Genomic DNA, 20,076 nt, shown 5'->3' with positions numbered 1-20,076 from the left:
TTGGTGAGTTAACGCTGAGAGCCACACCAGTCTGACTGCTTTAAGCTTTTGTAGTATGCATTTATAATGCATTGGACAGTGTGGTTTTAAAAACTGTTTTTAACAATAATTACAGGTTGGAGCTCTGGCATAGCAGTTAGCATACGTGCTACAACGTGTTGAAATATGGCAATTGTATGTACAGTCATGGCCAAAAATTTCGGCACCCTTGCAATTGTCAGAAAATGCAAAACTTCTCTCAGCAAATTGTTCCAGTTGCAAATGTTTTGGTATTCACATGCTTATTGTTTTTGTTTGCACTACAGTAACACATAAAACAGAGATGAAAAGTCATACTTAATAAAATTTCACACAGAATTCAAAAATGGACTGGACAAAATTATTGGCACCTTGTCAACATTGTAAGAAATAATTGCTTTTCAAGCATGTGATGCTCCTGTAATTTGTATTTAGACACACCTGTGGCAAGTAACAGGTGCGGGCAATATCGTAATCACACTTGCAGCCAGTTAAAATGGAGAAAAGTGGACAGGCTACAAGTCCATCTCCAGAGATCTTAATGTTCCTGTGTCCACTGTGCGCAATATCATCAAGAGGTTTACAGCCTAAAGCTAACCTCACTGGACGTGGACGGAAAGCAAAATTAATGAAAAATTACAACGAAGGACTGTTCGAATCGTGGATAAAGAACCTTGATTAACTTCCAAACAAATTCAAGCTGATCTGCAGACACGGGGTACAACAGTGTCAGCACTATCCATCGCCATCTGAATGAAAAGGGACACTATGGTAGGAGACCACTGCTGACACAAAGGCATAAAAAAGCAAGACTGGAGTTTGCCAAAACTTATGTGATAAAACCACAATTCTTCTGGGAGAACGTACTGTGGACAGATGAGACAAGAGTAGGAGACCCAGGAGGACACCACTGCATAAAAAAGCAAGGCTGGAGTTTGCCAAAACTTATATGACAGTGTGACTTATGTGAAAATCCTTCTGGGAGAACGTACTGTGGACAGATGAGACAAAAGTAGAGCTTTTTGGTAAAGGACATCATGGCACTGTTTACAGAAAAAGAAATGAGGCCTTCAAAGAAAAGAACACAGTCCCTACAGTCAAACATGGAGGAGGTTCAAAGATGTTTTGGGGTTTGCTTCGCTGCTTCTGGCACTGGATACCTTGACTGTGTGAAGGATATCACAAAATCTGATGATTACCAAAGAATTTTGGGGCGCAACGTAGTGGCTATTGTCAGAAATCTGTGTCTCCACCAGAGGACTTCCAGAAGGACAATGACCCGAAACACACTTCAAAAAGCACTCAGAAATGGTTACAAAGAAAGCGCTAGAGAGTTCTGAAATGGCCAGCAATGAGTCCAGATCTGAATCCCATAGAACACCTGTGGAGAGATCTCAAAACAGCAGTTGGGAGAAGGCATCCTTCAAATCTGAATGACCTGGAGCAGTTTGCAAAAGAAGAGTGGTCCAAGATTCCAGTAGAGAGGTGGAAGAAACTCATTCATGGTTACAGGAAGCGACTGATTTCAGTTATTTTTTCCAAAGGGGGTGCTACCAAATATTAAGTTAAGGGTGCCAATAATGTTGTCCAGTGCATTTTTTTTTCTGTTCTGTGTGGAATTGTATCAGATTTGACTTTTTTTTTCTGTTCTTGTTCCAATGCAAACAAAAAAATAAACATGTGAGTACCAAAACATTTACAACTGCAACAATTTTCTGAGAGAAGGGTTGCATTTTCTGACAGAATTGCAAGAGTGCCGATATTTTTGTCCGTGACTGTACCAAGCAGATATGTAGTAAGAATGAGCTTTTTTAGGTTGTTGAGGGTCATTCATTAAGGAAAACGAAACTCATACATTAGCATATTAGCATATACACACATTTCAATTTAATATGAAAATTCAGTTTCTTTTTATGCAGTTTTTGTACTGTGCATTAGTAGCAAGTTAAGTTTCTGCTAAGTTTTTTCTGCTCTATGCTAAATTCTAAAAATGATAGACTTCTCCATAGATATTGCCTCAGCTTCCTGTTTTAATCAACTTTTTGTTTGTTGTAGCAACTTGTATTTTATATAGCTGTCAGGCTGCACTAAGCAATAAATTTGATGTCATACAATTTTAAACATTACTGAACATCATTTGATTACATTTTTGTCATTTAAACTTGGTGATTTAACTGTTTAATGCTTTTTACAGATCCGTTCCTCTGTTAACACAGTCCAAGGTTGTTTTTTGATCTTCTGTAAAACAGATCTTGTGAATGCACTGCTAAATCTGGCCTGAGTCCAGATGTCAGAGCCAAACTCTGATACAATAACTCAGCATAAGCTTGTTTTACAACTTCTTACTTAACCTGCTATCTGTCATTCACTCCCTCTATTTAGCTTTTCCCATCTGAACAGAGAGTTCTTTCATTCAATACAAAAATGATTGATAACACCTTATAATACTTTAAATGAATAACATTAATAAGCATTATTTCATTACATGATGTTAAATGCATGTTAAGCTCTGTCAACATGATGTAAGTTACCACAGAAAATAATTTAGTCTTATTTCAGTGTATAAAAGTGAGCATTGTTAAAATCAAGATAAATGCATGACATTAAAATCAGATAAATTCATAATGTACAATTATGTTTTAATGCATGTGAACTGCAGGTCTAAAATCATTATATTTATAAGTTACTAATGAAAGAAGCTAAAAGGCCATACCATATGATTTTCTGAATGAATGTTATCTTTATAAAAATGCAACAATTGGTTTTGAGGATATTAAACACATCCAGCATGTTTGCTGTTTAAATCCCTTTACTTTGTAGTTTGACAGGACTTCAGAAGGAGTTAACCTACATTTTCCAGTGACTCAGTCTCCAGTTAGGCTCTTCCTAAAAGGCACACATTGAGATAAGGGCCAAGTCTAAATATGTTCTTCTAGAATGGACTGTAATCCATTAGCTTTGCTCTGAATGACCCTGTTTATCACCATAGCAACAGGACACTCTCCATGTCCACAGCGTCTCTCGTACACGAGTTTGTCTTTTAGTCGTAATCTCATTCTGTGAATCCTGCTTAGTACCTTAGATCTAATTATTTACACCACATATTTGAGAAAACGTGGTTTACGTTTTACCCACTTGCTCTGACATTTACTCGTTAGCTAACTTGGATCTCTGATCTTGTTTATTCTCCTCTCAGTTTCTTTATTACTGTCTCTGTTGGTTTCACTTGATCCTCGCTTTGCTCGTCTGATGTGGGCTTCACACCATGCAAACACATGGGCGATGATAATATAATTGAGGGAGGTGTGAACAGCTTTTGGCAACCTGCAACTTAGCGAGATGTCATCGGGCTTAAAACAGCCTATTGTGTGAACCGACACTGTAGCTGTAAAATAAGCAGTCGGCTTGACTAAGCGGTCACAGTGTAATCGCATATTTAATGTACTTAGTTCTCTACATGCTTTCTATCAAAAGTCACTGTCAGTGTGCGGACTGAGGTTGCACAGACGCACATAAATATGATATAAAATGCTAAACTGCTCTTTTGAGAGGACCAGATTAGAAGTTGCTGGTCAACAGGTCAAGAATGAAGATTGAACCTGTTGTTTTGGAATATCCATCCTGCTCCAGGTCGGTTTATGCTTCGGTTTATGATTTACAATCCCAAATTTCTCAAATGAGGTGATTCACCAGGCTAGAAGTTGCTGGTCGATAGAATGGCTAGTCATCCAACAGCCAACTACTTGGTTAGTGTAGTTGACAAGAGAGTTTAGTAGTAGTTAGGTTGGACAGAAGCAAAAAGTATACATGATGGAAATTCAAGATGATTTGCCAGACTAGAACTTGCTAACAGGTCAAGGATGCAAAGTCCAACAATTAGTCTGGATTTATCCTGATTTTCCATGCTGGTCCAGGCTGGCTTGTGCTAGTCTAGCTGGTGGACCAGTATAGCCATACTGTTGCCCCATCCAAACTATGCTATTTGGTCTGGTTGATAGGGATGGGACAAACTGGCCAACTATTTATCCAACAACTGACTAGTGTTGGAAACTCAGAAGCGAAGACCAGAAGACTCTTGGGTATCTTCAGCAGAGTTCTTTATTGAGAACGCACTGCGTGGCGCTGCAGTCATCAAAAGTCTATCTAAGGCAGTGATGCATTGTAGTTTATATACATTTAGGGGGCAGGCCTTAGAGATGTTGACACAGTACTCAGAGATGACATCCTATGATCAGATCAAGAACAGAGAATGCATGACGTTACCCTTCCCCGAACTGTAACACCTCAGCAGACCTATCCAAATAATCATAATGACATCACCAAGTGGTTTGAGCGCCATAGTTGCAGGAACTAAGACTCTATCAACATCACAAGAACTAAAACTATTTAAACAGATGCCATTATGTTTACATTAATTGCCAATACAATGTAGATCATCTTAGATTTTTTTATATAATGTTATGTCAGGATGTTGGATCTGCAGATATTAAACAGATCCTTAAATTTGTAATCCCACACTAGTTTGTCATTGGTAGTTGTGTAGAAGCAAATGAATGTGATTATAAAAATCTCAAATTTCTCAATTGAGGTGATTCATCAGACTAGAAGTTGCTGGTCAGACTTGCTAGTAAAGCTGGTTAAAAGGATGGCTAACTAGTCATGTAGCAGCCAACTATTTGGGTAGTGTAGTTGATGAGGGAGTTTCCTGGTATGATGGTTGATGGAAATGGGACAGGATGGCCGACTAGCCATCCAAAAACCAACTACTAGTTGACTAGGTAAGTGTATTAGTGGGGTCTGACAGAACCACAGTATTCTGATAAAGTGCAAAATTGCTCTTTTGAAATGATTCACCAGACTATAAATAGCTGGTCGTCTGCTAGTGAAGCTGGTTGTTATGATGCCCAACTAGTCATCCAGCAGCCAACTACTTGGCTAGTGTAGTTGTCCTGTGAGTTTACTAGTAGTGGGTTTAAACAGAAGCGAATAAACATGGTGAAATTCACCATGAGTCACCAGACTAGAACTTGCTAACAGGTCAAGAATACAAACTTTATGAATTTCCATGCTGTTCTAGTCTGGCTTGTGCTAGTCTAGCTGGTGGATAAATATAGCCATGCTGTTAATGAAATATTCAAAATTTTGATTGTGAAGATGGTTGATGGGAATGGGACAAGATGGCCAACTAGTCATCCAACAACCAGCTACGTGGTTAGTGTAGTTTTCTAGTAAGCATATTAATGGGGTAATATAGATCAACATAAATCTGCAAATATTCAAAATGTATTTTTGAGATGATTCACCAGGCTAGAAGGTGCAGGTGGTTTATTTTTGAGATGATTCACCAAATTAGAAGCTGCAGGTCAACAGTTCGAAGGACGCAAAGTTCACCAGTTGATCTTGATTAATGCTTGTCAAGCCTGAATTATGCTGGTTAGTGTAGCTGAGGGTGCAGCATAACCATGCTGTTGACCAGCCAAACTATGTTATTGAATATGGTTGATAGGGATAGGACAGATTATCTAACTAGTCCTCCATCAACTGACTAGTTTATTAGTGTAGTTGTACAGGGGCACATAGATGTGATAAAATGTTACATTTGTTTTTTTGCTCTAATTTACCAGACTAGAAGGTCAAGGTGCTAGTAAAGCTGGTTGATAGGACAGCCAACTCGTCACTCATCATCCAGCAGCCAACTACTTGTCTAGTGTGGTTGACTAGTGAGTTTACTAGTAGTGGAGTTGAATAGAAGCAAATAAACATGTTGAAATTCACCATGATTCACCAGACTAGAACTTGCAAACAGGTCAAGGATACAAATTCCTGAATTTCCAATGGGACAGGATGGCCGACTAGCCATCCAACAACCAGCTACATGGTTGATGTAGTTGACTAGTAAGTGCGTTAGTGAAGTCAGACAGAGCCACATAAATCTGATACATTTCAAAATTGCTTTTTGAGAGGATGATTCACCTGACTAGAAGGTGTAGGTCAAGTTCAAATGACACAAAGTTCACCAGTTGGTCTTGATTTAATGCTTGTCAAGGCTGTATTATGCTGGTTAGTGTTAGTCTAGCTGATGACCAGCTAAACTATAGTATTGAATCTGGTTTATAGGGATGGGAGTGGGACAGATTATCTAAATAGTCACCCAACAACTGTCTAATTTATTAGTGTAGTTGTACCAAAGCACATAAATGTGACACAGTGCAAAATTGCTCCTTTAGTCTAATTTATCAGACTAAAAAGTCAAGGTGCTAGTGAAGCTGGTTGATAGGATGGCCAACTCGTCATCCAACAGCCAACTACTTGGCTGGTGTGGTTGGCTAGTACATTTACTAGTAGTGGAGTTAAACAGAAGCAAATAAACATGGTGAAATTCACCTTGATTCACCAACTTCCTAACAGGTCAAGGATACAGAGTTCCTGAGTTTCCATGCTGGTCCAGCCTGGCTTTTGCTAGTCTAGCTGGTGGACAAACATACCCATGCTTTTAACCATCAAATATTTAAAATTTTGATTGTGAAGATCGTTGATGGGAATGGGACAAGATGGCCAACTAGTCATCCAACAACCAGCTACGTGGTTAGTGTAGTTTACTAGTAAGCATATTAGTGGGGTGATTAGATCCACATAAATCAGCTAATATTCAAAATGTATTTTTATGATTCACCAAAAGGTGCAGGCCATTTATGATTCACCAAATTAGAAGCTGTGGGTCAACAGTTCAAAGGACACAAAGTTCACCAGTTAGTCTTAATTCATGCTTATCAAGGGTGGATTATGCTGGTTAGTGTTAGTCTCTTTGATGGTCCAGCATAACCATACCGTTGACCAAACTATGGTGTGGACAGATTATCTAACCATATCTAACCTCCATCAACTTATTTAGTCGACTTATCGACTTATTTAGATCTTATTTGCTGTAGTTGCAAAAGTTGTCTTTTGCTCTAATTTACCAGACTAGAAGGTCAAGGTGCTAGTTGAAGGTCAAAGCTCATTGATAGCACGGCCAACTAGTCAACATAATACTATATTGTAGTTGTACTGTTTTATTGTATTGTACTATATTGTAGTGAATACTATTGACCATCAAGTTTTTGATGGAGCTAATGAAGATGGTCAGCCAGTCATTTAACCACTGTTAGAAATGTCAACTGGTAAGTTTACTGGTGAATTATAATATATATTTTTAAGCAGGGCTTAAAACTTCTCCATTCCTCTTGAACTCAACACCACGCCATTGCTTTTACTTTCCAAGTCCCTGCTTTTCATAAAGGCATGAGCAGTTTGCCTGCAGCTGCCTTGTGTACACAGATACCTGAGTTTGTCTTCTAAAAGCCATAAAGGTGATCCATGGATCTGATGATGTATTCATAGTGCCCTAGAGAGGCGTAAATATTGTCATCTCTGCTGTAGGAAAGTGTCACGCTCTGACTGTCACTGATTAGATAAGTTTGCATGCCCTTGACCCAGTTCCTCCTCTTCCTCCATCTTTGTGGACTGAGGGATGTGCAGGAGGTATTTTTATCAGGTGCGTCAAGGATTGATGTTCTGCTTAAACACAAAGTGCAAACAAGTTATCCTGCATCTGTATGAGCAGAGTGGACTGATAAGATACTGCTAGTGTTGTCACGACACCAAGATTTTGTCTTCGATACGATACCTAACTAAAATATCACGATATTACTACTGAACCGATACTACGAAAAAACATAGAACAACAGGAAAAGTAATAGAATAATACCTACAGGTATATAGAGATCTTTGCTATATTGGTAAGTTAGCTTAAAGGATAAAGCCAAATCTTATTTCATGATATAGTAATTTTATTTTACAACAATTTATATCATGACATAGACATTTTTTGTTATTTTATCTTTGTTATTAATAATAAGAACCTAGATGCAAGTAACAAATTAAATGACGACTACAATAAAACAAAGACACAAATGAAATAAAGAGGGCCCTATGAAATCTGTTTTATGTTTTCCTAAATTCCATTTTAAGTTTTCTAGGCTCTGTTTTAATGGTTGCATTAAAAATGCAGAGGACAAAAGGCAATAATTTAAAGGGTGTTTCAATGGTTTTTACACATAAAATGAAACTCTGTGTCCAAAACTACTTTGGTTCCAAATGACTTTTATTGTATGGACAAAAAACTGATTCCTCAAAAATCTCTAAGAAAATTGTTCCAATTGCAAATGCTTATTGTTTTTGTTTGCACTGCAACAACACAAAAAAAAACAGAGAAGAAAGATCGAACTTTATCAAATTTCAGACAGAACTCAAAAATGGACTGGACAAAATTATTGGCACCTTGTCAAAATTGTAAGAAATCATTGCTTTTCAAGCATGTGATGCTCCTGTAATTTGTATTTAGACACATCTGTGGCAAGTAACAGGTGTGGGCAATATAGTAATCACACTTGCAAGCAGTTAAAATGGAGAAAAGTTGACTGTGTTGTGTGTCACACTAAGCATGGGGAAAAGAAAAAAGTGTGAAGAGTTGTCTGTGGATTTGAAAGAAAAACATGGACAATCTCAAAGCTACAAGTCCGTCTCCAGACGTCTTAATGTTCCTGTGTCCACTGTGCGCAAAATCATCAGGAGATTTACAGCCCATGGCACTGTAGCTAATCTCCCTGGATGTGGACAGAAGAGCAAAATTAATGAAGGGATTGTTCGAATGGTGGATAAGAACCCTGATTAACTTTCAAACAAATTCAAGCTGATCTGCAGACACAGGGTACAACAGTGTCAGCTCGCACTATCCGTCATCTGAATGAAAAGGGACGCTATGGTAGGAGACCACTGCTGACACAAAGGCATAAAAAAGCAAGACTGGAGTTTGCCAAAACTTATGTGATAAAACCACAATCCTTCTGGGAGAATGTACTGTGGACAGATGAGACAAAAGTAGAGCTTTTTTGTTAAGGACATCATGGCACTGTTTACAGAAACAGAAATGAGGCCTTCAAAGAAAAAAACACAGTCCCTGCAGTTGAACTTGGTGGAGGTTCAAAGATGTTTTGGTTTTGCTTTGCTGCTTCTGGCACTGGATGTCTCGACTGTGTGAACAGTATCATGTAATCTGATGATTACCAGAATTTTGGGGTGCAACGTAGCGGCCAGTGTCAGAAAGGTCATGGGTCTTCCAGCAGGACAATGACCCGAAACACACTCGGAAATGGTTACAAACAAAGTGCTAGAGAGTTCTGAAATGGCCAGGCAATGAGTCCAGATCTGAATCCCATAGAACACCTATGGAGAGATCTCAAAACAGCAGTTGGGAGAAGGCATCCTTCAAATCTGAGTGACCTGGAGCAGTTTGCAAAAGAAGAGTGGTCCAAAATTCCAGTAGAGAGGTGTACAAAACCCATTCATGGTTACGGGAAGCGACTGATTTCAGTTATTTTTTCAAAAGGGGGTGTTACCAAATATTAAGTTAAGGGTGCCAATAATTGAGTACAAGAACATGTGAGTACCAAAACATTTGCAACTGCAACAATTTTCTGAGAGAAGGTATGCAAGGGTGCTTATATTTTTGGCCATGACTGTATGTATATGTGCTATAAAAGAATAGTGTAAACTCAATGCTTTTGGACACCTAATTGCATGTTAAATGCAATTTAACATGCACTTAAATGTAAGTGTATAATAATTAAATGTACTTAAATGTAAGTGTATAATAATGTAATGTATAATTAATGCACTTAAATGTAAGTGTATAATAATTGCATTTTTCATTAAACACTTTTTTAGAAATCGATACAATTCAATGCACTTTTTAGTATAGAAATAGTAAGCCAGCATCAGCAGTTCCCATGCATTATAATTCCATGATACATTGCAATGAATCAGTTAACAAATGCATCTAAGACCATTTTGAAAAGGACACGGTTTCAACAAATAGTTCAGGAAACCCCCCAGCTACTTGATTTTGAGTATGTGTAGTATTTATGGTGTGCATCAGTTAACAGGCAGCATTTCAGCGATTTATGGGTAAATCATTTTAGGGCTGCCACCACCCCAGTCCATCTGCTCATCACCCATCTGTTTCTTTTTCTGTTTGTTTCTTTTGGCAGTTGAGAGGTCAAAGTCGCAACAGGTGCGGAGCACAGGTGCTATCAGACGGACTTCCTCTCTGGGTACTATCACCGGGCCCTACCTGATAGGGCAGTGGCCACGTGAATCCCACCTGCACAACCCCTCGTGCATGAAAGACAAGTCCACACAGGTAAGCGTTTTCACCTGATGTGCTTGAAATCTACCCTCTGGCTTCAAAGCCTGTGTGTTCAGGTGTGTTTGCAAACGTTAGCTTGACAGCATATATAGCTCCATCACTCTTCTGAGTTTTTGCGTGTTTGCTGTGTAACTGAGGAATTTTTTGACACCAACTGAATATTCTCAATAGGTGTGAATGCTCACTGTGAAAATGATAAGAAATCCAAAAAGTCCAGTGATCTACTAATCTACAACCAGCTTATTTTCATAATGACCAACAAAATCTAGAGCAGTGCAAATGAGCAACAATTGCAACCATGTCGAATGCAAAATGAATTAAGACACGCTTTTTGGTGTTAAATAATTGTACAAATGCCAGTAAAATGACTGCGACAAAACTTTGTAAATCACACTGCATGATATATTTAATAAAGTAATATTCATGTTATATATAACTTTGAAATCCTTCATTGTTCTAAGGTGTGGGAACTTTTAAAGAAGTATAAAGTTGTAAACTGTAGTTACCTTTAGCATTTGACCATAAAGTGGTTATTGGCACTAAATAAACCATTAACCACAGGCTGGTAACCTACAATTTCTCAATTTACGCATGGGCTATTTGACCCACAGCTGAATTGCAGAATCGCTCTGACTGTAATACATCATTCATAATGATGTAATGATCAGCAGATGTGGCTGTAATGGAGTTTGAGTATTCAGTGGTGAATTGATGAACATGAGCTGCCTTGTTTTCTGCCGACCTCTAAGGCAGCATCCTAACTGCTGTGAAATCTCATAAGTTCTGTAACACGAAAAAGCATATTTCGCATGTTAAAGGGTTAGTTCATCCAAAAATGAAAATAACCCCATGATTTACTCACGCAATCACGCAAATACATATGACTTTCTTTTTTCAGACGAATACAGTTTGAGTTATATTAAAAAATGTCCTGGCTCTTCCAAGCTTTATAATGACAGTGAATGGCTGTTAAGATTTTGAAGTCCAAGAAAGTGCATCCATCCATCATAAAAGTCATACCTTCAAACTAGTCATTTTTCGACAGCTAGTTCACAATTTGTAATATAGTATTAACCTGTTTTTGCTCAAGTTCACTGACGAAGTTTCAGTCAAAGCCACAGCAGAACTATTGTGTCTCCCAGTAACACACAGCGGTGTTTTGATACTGAATGAATCCACATTTTTGAATAAATCAAGGGAGTCAATGATTCAGTATCCCTTTCATAAAGACATTAATCTTATAAAATTATTTATGCATTTGTAATTTTGTGGTGTAAATGCATTTATGGCTCCTCAGTGAGTTTGCAGGTATGAAAAAAAAAAAAAAAAAAAAAAAAAAAAAGTCATGTACACCTAGGATGGCTTGAGTAAATCATGGGGTAATTTTCATTTTTGGGTGAACTATCCCTTTAAGCACAGATAAGACTCAGATAAGATCAGTAGAATCACCGGAATGAATATAGATTATATATAGGTTAATCATTATTCAAGTTATTTAGCGAGTGATTTCCACTTTGTCTTTCGTTGTTTGATCAACATTAATGACAGTGTATTAGACAGCATATTAGGCTGCTGTCACTTTAAGACCTAGTGTTTTCTTTCTCAGCAGTTTATGTGCACTTAAAGGAGTAGTTCACTTCCAGAACAAAAATGTACAGATATTGTACTCACCCTCTTGTCATCCAAGATGTTAATGTCTTTCTTTCTTCAGTCGTAAACAAATTATGTTTTTTGAGGAAAACATTTCAGGATTCGTCTCCATATAGTGGACTTCTATGGTGTCCCTAAGATTGAACTTCCAAAATGCAGTTTAAATGCAGCTTTAAAGGGCTCTAAACAATCCTAGCCAAGGAATAAGGGTCTTATCTAGCAAAACGATCTGTTATTTACTAAAAAAATTAACCTCAAACACTCTAGGTCTAGGTCTATGTGAACTTTTTTTCCAGTTCATGACAGTTAGGGTAGGTCGTTTTTCAACATACCCTAACTGTCTTGAACCAGAACAGAGTTCATGCAGACCTAGACGAAACGAGCATTTGAGGTTAAAATGTATACCATAGAAGTCTATTATATGGAAAGGAATCCTGAAATGTTTTTTTTAAAAAACATAATTTTCTTTACAACTGAAGAAAGAAAGACGTGAACATCTTGGATGACAAGGGGGTGAGTAAAGTATCTGTAAATTTTTGTTTTGTAATTTTTGCACTTCAATAGTTTAAAACTACTTGAATATTCAGATGTAAAAACATGTTCAAATGCTAGATTTTTTTGACAATGCAGCATGACCGATCTGGCCTGTGACCGATCCATCAACTTTCCCGAGGGGCCATCAGTCAGTCCATATTGTCTGTGCGCACATTTGCGGTCATTGTATTGCAGGTCGAATATAATCAGTCAATCTGAGGTGTTAATTACAGAGCAAGTACCCTTTTCGACTAGTCGATCACTATGGCAAGTCCCTCCTGAGAACATGGCGTACCTCACGCACACCTGGCCTACGGTCAGGTGCTGATTTCCCCTCAAATGTCAGCAGGTGTATCAGGCGGAACACAATCGCCACAATCCCACAGTTCCACCCACCATCTGCTGCTACACTAAAGGTGAGATTTGCCACCTGCGGGAATGCAGTGTGTCTAAAGGTAATGACTCTGCCGTGCCTCTTATTGTGTGCTTCAGCACGCGGAGAGTGTCATATTAACCGTTTAGAAAGACGAGATGCCGCAGGAAAGTCGTTCCCCGTGTTTCTCGGCCTCCACCGTTACCCCCAGTTTTTGAAAGACATCTACATCGTGCATCTGTTCAAATTGATCGTATGCTATATAAACAAGTTCACACAGTACTGACAGAATACAACCAACGGAAACAGACACATTTGTTGGTGTGTTACCTCTCAGCGTTTGTTGCCATTGCTCTCTGTTTGTTTTTTGCCAGCTGAACATGTTGAATTGTTTTTTGTTGGGTCTTGAAGTGTCTGAGAAGTGACGTGCTGTAATCTGGGAACTGTCAGTGTTGGACTTGTCTGCGCAGTGTGAATTAGCCTTATGTATGAAAAACTGTTGAAATTTTGTGCTTTAAAGGAATAGACCAAAACATTTTGTCACTATGTACTCAATTACATGTAGTTCAACATTATCTTCACCTATGCAACCAAAAAGTAGACTTTAGTAGATTTTTTATAAAATAAAAATGACTATTTTCAGTTGAAGTCCAAACGTATAGACCACAAGAGAAAATAATAGTTGAATTTATAAAAAAACTCATTTTCAAAAGTTTACATACACTTGATTTTTAATACTGTGTTGTTACCTGAATGATCCACAGCAGTGTTTTTTTGTTTAGTGATAGTTGTTCATGAGTCCCCTGTTTGTCCTGAACAGGTAAACTGCCTGCTGTTCTTCAGAAAAATCCTTCAGGTCCCACAAATTCTTTGGTTTTTCTGTATTTTTGTGCATTTGAACCCTTTCCAACAATGACTGTATGGTTTTGAGGTGCACCTTTTCACACTGACAACTGAGGGACTCATATGCAACTATTACAGAAGGTTCAAACACTCACTGATGCTTCAGAAGGAAACACAATATATTAAGACCCGGGGGTGTAAACTTTTTGAATTGGAAGTAGTTAGGTAGTTTATTTAACCTATTTTGTCTTCTGGGACGAAAATATGTTATTTAGGCAAAATAAGAAAAATGTACACATCTTCATTGTGTTCAAAAGTTTTCACCCCCCGGTTCTTAAAGCATGTTTTTTCCTTCTAGAGCATCAGTGAGTGTTTGAACCTTCTGTAATAGTTGCATATGAGTCCCTCAGTTGTCCTCAGTGTGAAAAGATGGATGTCAAAATCATACAGTTGTTGGAAAGGGCCTCCTGAAAAACCAAAGAATTTGTGGGGCCTGGATTTTTCTGAAGAACAGCAGGCAGTTTAACTGTTCAAGACAAACAAGGGAATCATGAACAACTGTCACTAAACAAAAAAACACAGCTGTGGATCATTCAGGTAACAACACAGTATTAAGAATCAAGTGTATGTAAACTTTTGAACAGGGTCGTTTTTTTATAAATTCAACTATTATTTTCTCTTGTGGACTAAATGTAAATGTCTTTTATGTGAAATATCTTATTCAGGTCAGTACTAAATAAACAATAACATGCATTTTGTATGATCCCTTTTATTTTGGTAAAATAATTTAACATTTTGCAAATTCCGCAAGCTTTTGACTTCAACCGTGTGCCATAAGATGGCTTTAGGAATAGGGTTGTGTATCATTTGAATTTTATCAAATCTGATTCTGCTTATCGATTCCAATTCTTAATGATTCCTGGTTCTGATTCCAATAAAAAAAGTCAAACGTTTAGATGTCAATGTCTTTTTAAGAAGCATTCTGTTGCAACTGAATAACATGAGCAAAAATCAGCAGCCTACAGAACACTTAGGCCTACAAGAGGAACTTTTGCCTATATGGTTTTTATGGTTTAAAAGAAATACCACATCAAAAAAACAACTCGACTAATATACATTTCACACACAATTTTTTTTAAAGGCAGTCAGTAATAAAATAAGGACAAACAAATCAATTAGCAATAGCATAAATAAATACAATTGAGTACATTTCAGGTACAAAAAGTTAGAAAATGAAATGTAATAAATAAAATGTTGATTAATCCTCAAAGTTATGAAAGATTCAGTCAGGATCAGTGAATGATTTTTGTGTTGTTGTTCTTTGACATTAATTACAGTCAGCACATTTATTAAGCTGCTGTCTCTTTAACACCAAACACACAAGGATCTAAAAATATTGTTACACATCCTTTTTTTCTCTCATCTGTTTGTGTTCACTTAAGACAAAAACAGCTGTGTTTACCATATACTGAGGTAAGTTTATGCACACTGGTTGCAAGATGTGAAAGAAATCAGTTTGTGTTTGCGTTTTTTACATGTCATTCTGTGGTTGGTCACATGACCCATGAGAACCAATAGTGTTTGCCCTCAGTGACATAAAAATAAAGCATGACACGTCCACAGACGCCAACTTTGGACTAAACACGAGCAAATTAGATTTGTTCCTCCAGCAAAGGGGAAAAACTATAGAAATTATTTATTTATTTTAGGGCTGTCAAACGATTAATATAATCTGTCCGAAATAAAAGTTTATGTTTACATGCTATATGTGTGTTTATTGTGTATATTTATTATGTATATATAAATATACACATACATGTATATATTAAGGAAAAATATTATAGATTTATATATAAAATATTTATATATAATCTAAACTACATACATGTAGTTATACATAGTATAAATATGCATATAAATATTTTTTAAAAAATATATACATGTATGTATGTGCATTTATATATACATAATAAAAATACGCAGTAAACACACATATAGTATGTAAACATAAACTTTTATTTTGGATGCGATTAATCGTTTGACAGCCCTAATTTATGTATTTATTTATTTATATATGTGTGGACTGTCCCTTTAAGGCTTTAATGCAGTGATGTTATTGTTAATTAAAACTATTAAAAATGTTTAATAAGATTAAATATTAGATTTAAAACTTTAAAAATATCTTAAGTACTAAAACCACCTGAAATATACCTGAAATAAAAATAAAATAAAATAAATAAATAATTTAAAAGTGATGACAGCACAAACAAACAAACAACAAAAAAAAAAAAAAAAAAAAAAAAAAAAAAAATATATATATATATATATATATATATATAATATATAAAAAGCTAATTCAAAATATGAACCACCCCAGTGACAACTTTTCAACTTTTGTACCTTGTTTTTGGAGAGTTTGAGGAGCCGCCAAACTTAAAAAAAAAAAAAAAAAAAAAAAATTTATTTTTTTTAATTTTATTTAATTAAAATTAAATTATACCAATAAAAAAATAAATATAAAAATCTAACATAAAGCTGAACAAAATAAATGTAAACTGGAATAATAAAAAATAATAATAATAATAACTGAAATAAAATATAAAAACACCTAGTTGCTAATTGCCTAGTTTTAAGTTAAAGTACTAAAATAACTAAAAATAAACTAATAAATAAAAATAAACTAAAGCCTAAAATTTAACAAAAAAATACACAAACACAGAACAAAATTACTAAAACTTTAACTGAAATTAAAATTAAAATAGAAAAATAGAAAAATAATACATAATATATATATATATATATATATATATATATATATATATATATAAAGCTAATTCAAAATATTAATAAATAATACTAAAATAGTGATAGTGATATAAGCTTATGCGGCATTGATGCTGATAATAGTTTGCAGCTGCAAAGTGACCAGAAATCATTTATTTTTTATGAGATTTGCCGATTTGAATGCAACATGATTGACGGAGCCTGCTGGTATTCATTTCACAGAGCCAGTTAGCCAATCATAACAGAGGTCATTTACATAAAGGAGCTTAAAGATGCAAAAGCAAAAACCTCCTGTTTACTCTTCAGTCTTCTGGTATAAAATGAGTATGCAAATGATAGCATGACCATTTCTTGTGCAAGAAATCTTGAGTAACATTATAAGAGGACTCTCCTAATGCAACGAGAGCAGAGCACGGCTCCTTTAACACATGCAGGTCAGAGGTCAGGCGCTGTGGTCCGTTTGGACTTGTGGGTCATGAGAGCAGCGGAGGAGTTGCAGCGCGTCACATGACCCGCCGCATCCTGTTTTCACTGCTGCATGGCAACGGAGGCCACACACTCTCTGCGGCTCTGCTCTGCTTACTGACACCGAGTACTGATACTGTAAAGATACTGAAGTATTTTTGTGCTTACTGTATTTCCTTGGTGTGAAATTTCATGCAAGGTTTCAATAAGTTCTTTATACATAACCAGTCGGTTTGGAAAAAAAACGTTGGATAATCTTGTTTGCTTGCCAAAGCGTGGGTGTTACCAGGACAGGGCGTCTCAAGTCTCACCCTTTATTACTCACCGGTGTCAAAGAACTACAAACAACTCTCATTTTAGCTCGTCTTTAAAGTTTGATGCATGCACAAAAGCACTATAGATTGGGGCGACAGCTCTGCTGGGATTCAGATTTTTTTTCCACTCTATTATTGAAGAGTGTCTTGGGTTTAACCCCTCGTCCTTTTTGACTCGTCCTTTTGTGATTCGTGCTGCTTTCCTCTGCAGTAACACTGTCAGATCAGGTGAACAGCGGTGACTTTGGGATGCTCTACGCTCAGAATAACCAAAAACCTGCATCCTTACACTTTTTCTTAAAGGGATATTTCACCCAAAAAAAAAAACTATGCCATCTTTCACTCCGTTTTCATCTTACTCCCAACTCATAGGCTTTTTTCAATTGCATACTCACAAGGAGAGGTTTTGTAGCATATTCATACTGTTCTTTTCAGTTAATACAAGTTGTTAAAAAAGGTACGCCTTTGTACCTTATTAACCCCTAAAGAGTGCATATTAGTACCTAAAAAGGTACATATTAGCACCTTAAGTGAATATATTAGTACCGAAATGATACATTTCAGTACCTTTTGAAAAGATACCGCCCCAATGATAACTTTTCAACTTTTGTACCCTTTTTTTTTTTTTTTTTTTTTTTTTTTTTTTTTTTTTTGGAGAGTTTGAGGAGCTGTCAACTTAAAAAAGAACAAAAAAACTTTTAAAAAAGCTTTCTGTCCCCTCATTTCCCCTCATGTTTTGGACATGTGTTATTATAAAATTACATTAAATTATACCAGTAAAAAAAGAAATGTATTGAAATGTGTTTTATGTGAAAATAAACATAAAACTGAACAAAATAAATGTGAACTGGAATTTAAAAAAAAAAATACACCTAGTTGTTAATTGCCTAGTTTTGTTAAGTTAAAGTACTAAAATAAATAAAAATAAATAAACTAATGCCTGAAATAAAAAATAAAAAAAATACAAAAACACAGAACAAATTAACTAAAACTTTAACTGAAATTAAAATGAAAATAGAAAAATTAAATCTAACTCTAACTATTAAAAAAAAATACCCTCATGTTTTAAACAGTAATTATTAAATTAAATAAAATGAAATTTTTAAAAAATCTCATTTTCTTAAGAAAATAAACATAAAACTGAACAAAACAAATGTAAACCTAGTTTCCTAGTTTCGTTCAGTTTAAATTAAAGTACTAAAATAACTTAAAATTAATAAATTAAAACCTAAACTTAAACAAAGACAAAATCACAGTACAAAATGACTAAAACTTTAACTGAAATTAAAACAGAAATAGAAAATTATAAAAATAAAATCTAATTCAAACTATTAAAAAAAATCACAGCATAAGTTATTATTAAATTCAATTAAATTAAACCAATAAAAAAATCTGATTTTCTTAAGAAAATAAACAAAAAACTATACAAAATAAATGCAAACCTAAATTTAATTGATTGATTGATTGATTGATTGAAATATATATATATTTTTTTTTAAATCACCTAGTTGCCAGTTTTCTAGTTTTGTTCAGTTTAAGTTAAAGTACTGAAATAACTTAAAATTAAACAAAAAAAGACAAAATCACAGAACAAATTGCTAAAACGTAAGCTGAAATTAAAATAAAAATAGAAAATAGAAAAATAAAATCTAATTCAAACTATTTTAAAAAATCCCCTAATGTTTTAGGGGACAAAATAGGACAAAATCACAGAACAAAAATGACTAAAACGTTAACTGAAATTAAAACAAAGTATATCAGTAATACTAAAATAACACTGGTTTTAAATATGACACATAAATAAAGATGCATCATACAGGTTTGACATTTTCAAAAGCCATTGGTCCCATTTTTCATAACCAACCATGTCACTCCAAGTATTTGATTATGCAGAAGTGTGAATGATAATTTATGATGGAAGGAAATTTTTTTTACTGAATAATGTTTGATTACATTTATTTATTTATTTATTTATTTATTTATTCATTCATGTATTCATTTTACATTTGATGACAAATAATATTAGACAATAAATAAATAATAGTCTATTTTGTATTTCACAGGAAAAAAATGTGTTTTGAACAACATGAGAGGAGTAAATAGTGACGATATTGTCATTGTCAGTCCTTTAAAAGAACTTAAACAAAGAAAAAGAAAGGCTTTCAAAGGCTCTGTCTGTTCGCTTTGGCCTTCTAGTGTCGATCTCTTTCCAAAGGCCAGGCTTTGAAGTGTGACGTCTGTTTGGCTGATGAACGCAGGGGTTTCACAGGGCCTGAGTCCGCCTCTGGCCACAGCAGTAGTCCCACAGAGGCATTTTCATCTTTCTCTACAAAATATACTTCCTCTGTTTTGCACAAAGTACACATACACACTTTGACCACATCTATCGGTCCACTGGGAGCCCTTAAAAAACCTCCAAAAGTATCACGAACCAAGTCTCGCTGTTTAACAGCACTTTTGAGACTCCTCATACTTCTTTTTATTTTTCTCTTAATGTTTTTATTATTGTGTGGTTTTATTCTACTTCTATTTCTATTATTTTTCTAATATTATTAAAGGAGAAGTCCACTTCCAAAACAAAGATTCACATAATTTACTCACTCCCCTTGTCATCCAAGATGTTCATGTCTTTCTTCAGTCGTAAAAAAATTGTTTTTTGAGGAAAACATTAAAAAGTATTAAAATTGTATTATTTTTATGAAAATAACTGATCGTTTCGCTATACAAGACCCTTCTTCCTCAGCTGCGATCGTTTACAACCACATTTGGGATCGTTTGAAGCCGCATTTTGAACTTTTTGGAAGTTCAGAATCAGGGCACCGATTATATGGCGAAATAATGCTGAAATG

At 35.4% G+C, this 20,076-nt stretch overlaps 1 protein-coding gene across 1 annotated transcript in view; it reads left to right on the top strand.

Moving 5' to 3' along the window:
• The window catches only part of glcci1a (glucocorticoid induced 1a), a 51,706-nt gene that overhangs the window by 13,770 nt on the left and 17,860 nt on the right, over window positions 1–20,076 (top strand). The window contains exon 2 of the mRNA XM_051136416.1: window positions 10,107–10,258. Coding sequence (XP_050992373.1) covers window positions 10,107–10,258 — 152 coding nt within the window. The remainder of the gene's footprint in view (window positions 1–10,106; window positions 10,259–20,076) is intronic.

The sequence above is a fragment of the Labeo rohita genome, chromosome 19, assembly GCF_022985175.1.
Source record: "Labeo rohita strain BAU-BD-2019 chromosome 19, IGBB_LRoh.1.0, whole genome shotgun sequence".
Taxonomy (NCBI): domain Eukaryota; kingdom Metazoa; phylum Chordata; class Actinopteri; order Cypriniformes; family Cyprinidae; genus Labeo; species Labeo rohita.
Note: the sequence above shows the minus strand (reverse complement) of the source record. Positions and strands in the feature narration are given on the sequence as shown.